Source organism: Lepidothrix coronata, unplaced genomic scaffold, assembly GCF_001604755.1.
Source record: "Lepidothrix coronata isolate B3197 unplaced genomic scaffold, Lepidothrix_coronata-1.0 Scaffold1344, whole genome shotgun sequence".
In the NCBI taxonomy this organism is placed as follows: Eukaryota; Metazoa; Chordata; class Aves; order Passeriformes; family Pipridae; genus Lepidothrix; species Lepidothrix coronata.
In genome coordinates, this window is record NW_016691524.1 from 1 (window position 1) to 4811 (window position 4811).

The window sequence follows — 4811 nt, forward strand, 5'->3', positions numbered from 1 at the left end:
GGTTAGATGGGATATTGTGAAGGAATTCCTGTCTGTGAGGGTGGGGAGGCCCTGGCACAGGTTGCCCAGAGAAGTTGTGGCTGCCCCATCCCTGGAAGTGTCCAAGGCCAGGTTGGACGGGGCTTGGAGCAACTTGGTCTAGTGGAAGGTGTCCCTGCCCATGGCAGGGGGTTGGAATGGGATGGTCTTGAAGGTTCCTTCCAACCCAAATCATTCCATGATTCTATGATTTGCACTGCAACCATCTTTTATAGGGAAGAAAGAAAATGAAGGATGCAATAGCGTGAGAGAAGAAACAAAGGCAATGTATTTTCCCTAATTCTCCTAAAGGAATTCCTACAAACCCCTGACACAAATTTCAGGCATGATAATCTCCACCCACTTCCAGTATTAAGAGGGTTCAGCTACCTGTGGCAAAAATTCAGTCAAAAGATCCAGAGAGAAAGAATCAGCAGCCGCGGGGTGGAGAGGAAAAGCTAAGGATGAAGAGCTCAGGAGCAGGGCGACGTCTGTCTGTGAAGAGCCACCTCTGAGACAGGTCCTGGGAGCTGCCAGGTGAGGGGCCACGACCGCCTACCTGGCATCGGGCCCTTTCAGCCTCAGCTCCTGCACGCTGCCCACTGCCCACAGGCGGATGCGCTTCGTGTTGCTGCCGCTCACCAGCCTGTCGTGCCGACACAGCAGCACCCCTGGGGGCACAGGGGGATGGGGGCACCTGTGAATATCCACTGCTCTCAGCCAGCACCCCAAGCGAGCCCCTGACAGCCAGGCCACTGATGCACTCCAGCAGGAAAAGTAGGGGGGGTTCTACAGCCAATACCCAGTGTTTTACAGACCAGGGGTCTGTAGGAGCTTTGGAACAGGGCAGTGGTGGAATCACGGTCCCATGAAGTGTTCAAAAAGCACGTGGATGTGGCATTTAGGGACATGGGTCAGTGGTGGATCTGGCAGTGCTGGGTTAATGGTTGGACTTGATGATCTTAGAGACCTTTTCCAACCTTAATGATTCTGATATAACAAGGTGAACCTCCCAGGGAACCCAGGACCCCAAGGAAACCCGGGTCACGGATCCATTGTCACCCCACACATCTTGCATCTGACACAGCAAACTGGTTTTCTGGGCAAGCTCACAGCTCTTCGTTCCCCACACATTCCCTGACCCCCCTGACTCAGCACCCACCGATCTCGCCCTCGTCAGCCTCCCATGTCATGAAGCAACAATTGGTCTCAGTGTCCCACACACAGATCTGGCCTGAGTTGGTCCCACTGTAAAGAAGAGTGTCGGCACCATAACAGAGAGACGTGAGCTCCACCAGCCCCAGCACGTCCGGGGCAGGGGCCTGATGAACCTGCCAGAGCACAAAAAACAGGCATGTCAAAGAAAATATGGTTCTTACCCACATCAGGAAAGAAACCCCTCCTCCTCCCCTCAGTTCTTGCAGTTAATGTCTCCAATACCACCAAAAGGTTCTCATGGACAGCCAAAGTCACAAGAAATCCTCAGCTCTCTCAGAGCTGTGGGGGCAGAGCCTCCATTGCCCTCACCAGTGGCTTGGAAAAGAAGTCAGAGATGCTAAAAATACATTTTGAAACGTAAAACGGAGGTTTACCTTGAGGTTGACAGCAGCTCCCTGCTGCTCCAGCAGCCAAAACATCACAGCTCCTCTCCCCACACAGGCTAGGTCTTGGTGAGACACAGGGCTGAAAGCCACGTCATGAACTGGCTCCGAGACACAAGTGGACAGGAGGAGCTGGTACGTGTAGGTGCTCCACAAAGCAATGCTCTGGTCACTGTAGTCCCCTAAGGAGAATGTGAAAAACAGGAGGAATTCTGCAGCCTCGAGATGCTCAAAAGCATCCACACTGCACACACACATTGCCTGTGTCACTTCCCCATCCAGCTGTTCGGACACAACTGTCCCAAACACTGCTCCAGGCATGGACACAACCCCTCATGTGCTCAGCAAAAGCTGCATGACACGACAGATCCTTGACTGAGTTAAGGACAGACAGAGCTGGCCCAGCACTTCATGCAGGAGGTTGCAGCAGACCCATGCTGGCAGTGGGGTGTGCAGCCAGTGGCTGGGATTGCAGCAGGCACAGCAACCTTTCTGCTGCCTCTACATCCTTGGGAGTCACTGCACACCCAGACAAACCCTCCAGTGACACTGGGCACTCAGGGCTAACCTGGTATTGAATAGGAAAGGGATGTCACCTTTGCCAAGGTCACAGGTGAGGTGGGAGCTGACCTCAGTGGAAGACACTGTAGCTGGGTGGGAGCAGAAGGCACTGGCTTCCGTGATGGCAAATTCCCCAGCTCCCAGACAGCTCTGGAGGACAGCACTCTCCTGCTGCCTTTCCTAGGCTCCACAAGCCCAGTGGAGACTTTCAGCTTTTCTCTCCCTGCAGCCCAGTCTGGAGCTGGAAGAGGAGGCTCCTCTGCCCTGATGCTCCATGGAGAGCACGCAGCTCTCTTTCTGTCCAGCAAAGCCTACTTTTTTTTCCAAGGGTGGGCTCACCAGCCCAGAGCAAGCGTATTGCCTGCTCCACAGGTCCCCTCTCATGCAAAACAAGGGCTTACTAGTTGCATGTTGTGCTTTAAAAGTCCCCTGCCTAAACAAAACAGACAGCTTGAGTGTCCATCCTGTGCTGGCATGGCTGCCTGGCAGGAGGCTCACAGTTGGAAGCCTTGCTACTTCTATCCAATTCCACCTAAGCAGCAATAACAAGTCCAGAAGAAGGCTCTTCCCTTTGAACAGTAAATATAGTAACCACAAACCATTCACACAGGGTTTAAGGAGCACTAGTGAGTCAGGAGAGGAAAGTGCAGCTTTACCCGCTGTCCCAAGGATACCACAATACAGCTTCATCCCCACGAGCCTCATACCCATCTGGCAGGTATTTAGTGCTTCCAGCACCTCCCTCCCATGAGCTGTCTGCTCCAGGGTGCACCCCTGCACCCACACCTGGTGTTACAGGTGTGCTCACCTATGGTGACAAGGAATTTGTCATCCCGAGAGAATGCCATGGCTTGTACTTGTGTCTCGTGGTGGAAGAGCTCTGCTGTGCAGGCCCCATCTGGGATGCTCCAGATGCAGATCTGACAGTGGGAGTCTCCATCCTTCTTCCCTGAGGCAGAGGCAAGAACCTAACAGAACAATGTATTGTCACTGAGACCTCAGTAAGTAATTAGAGAATACTCATTAACGAGTCTTAGCAATATTAGTCCCAAACTAAAGTGGTATGGTTGGCAGATGGAGAATTCTGTGAGAACAGCCATTCAGTTTGGTGGCAGGAGGGAATGGCAGCATCACCCAGAGGAGGGGAGCAGCCTTTACAGAATCACAAGGTCATCAAGTCCAACCTGTGCCCCATCCCCACCTTGTCACCCAGCCCAGAGCTCTGAGTGCCACATCCAGCCGTTCCTTGGACACCTCCAGGGGTGGGGAATCCACCACCTCCCTGGGCAGTGCCTTCCAATGCCTGACCACCCTTTCCAGGAAGAAATTCCTCCTGACCCTCCCCTAGCACAGCTTGAGGCCATTTCTTCTTGTCCTGTCCCTTGTTCCCTGGGAGCAGAGCCCGACCCCCATCTGACTCCCCCCTCCTGCCAGGGAGCTGGAGAGTGAGAAGGTCCCTGCTGAGCCTCCTTTTCTCCAGGCTGAGCTCCCCCAGCTCCCTCAGTCTTGCCTCATGTGTCTGACTCTCCAGCCCCTTCCACAGCTCTGTTCCCTTCTCTGGACACGCTCCAGCCCCTCCCTGAGGTGAGGTACTGCCAACACGACAGATAACTATGCTCCAAAATGATTTCCACAGCCTCCAGGCAGCAGGAAGAACTGACAAATGGGATTGTAGTCCGTGACATCCCTTTGGCCCACAGTGCCAGGGATAACCCCCAGCCCCAGGCAGCAGCAGGCCCTCATACCTGGGCGTCGTGGCTGAGGGCGAGCGTGGAGATCTCCTCAGCATGGCCCAGCCAGTGGTTCTGGGACCCCGAGTGCAGGTCTTCAACCACGATGACGCAGCCACAGGAGTAGGCGAAGAAGCCTAGCAGAGGAGGAGAGGGGATGTTTTCATGGAAAGGCTGCACATCCAGCCCCCACCACAACCTACATGGAAAATTCTATGATTCTATGACAGCTGGGCTTGTCATGGAAAACAGGAAACCTAGCCCCAAACAGTTAATAAACCTAACCCCAAAGGGGTTCACAAACCTAACCCCAGAGGTAGGACCAGGCACTGTGTACCACAGGTCAACGTAAAATTCCTTCTCTTCTACCATTTGAACACTTTTTCCCGCAGCATAAAGACATCCCAAAGCAACAGCAAAATTCAAAGCTGGCCCAGCCCCTCTGACCTTGCTCTTGTGGCCGCTGATGAGCCGGATGCTCGTGCTCTCCAGCCAGTTGATGTACCACAGGGTTCCTGCTGTGGTGCCCACAATGCCCATTTCCAGGGAGTCGTCAAAGGCTGCGCTGACGATCGTCCCATCCAGGGTGATCTCGTGCTCCAGCAGGACCGAGCTGGACCTGGAGGAAAGGAGGATGGGAGAAGGACTGGCTCAGGTGTTGGAACAGCCATTCTGCCTCCTTTAAATGCAATTTCTTAGTGAGCCCAGTTCAATGAAGGACCCCTGTCTATGGATCAGTGACTCCCATTGCACTGGGAGAGCTGGGGGAGTTCAGCCTGGAGAAGAGAAGGCTCTGGGGAAACCTTCTGGGGCATAAAGGGCCTCCAAGAGAGCTGGAGAGGGACTTTGGACAAGGGCGTGGAGTGACAGGACAAGGGGGAATGGATTCCCACTGCCAGAG

At 54.0% G+C, this 4811-nt stretch overlaps 1 protein-coding gene across 1 annotated transcript; it reads right to left on the bottom strand.

The window, feature by feature from the left end:
* Window positions 1–237: 237 nt before the first annotated feature.
* Window positions 238–4529, bottom strand: LOC108510559 (WD repeat-containing protein 90-like; the record flags this gene model as incomplete). The annotated part of the gene is made up of 6 exons (XM_017840237.1): window positions 238–689; window positions 1181–1349; window positions 1611–1801; window positions 2989–3148; window positions 3926–4047; window positions 4363–4529. Coding segments are annotated over 6 exons (925 nt in total), but the record flags the coding sequence as incomplete, so codon positions are not given.
* Window positions 4530–4811: the final 282 nt, after the last annotated feature.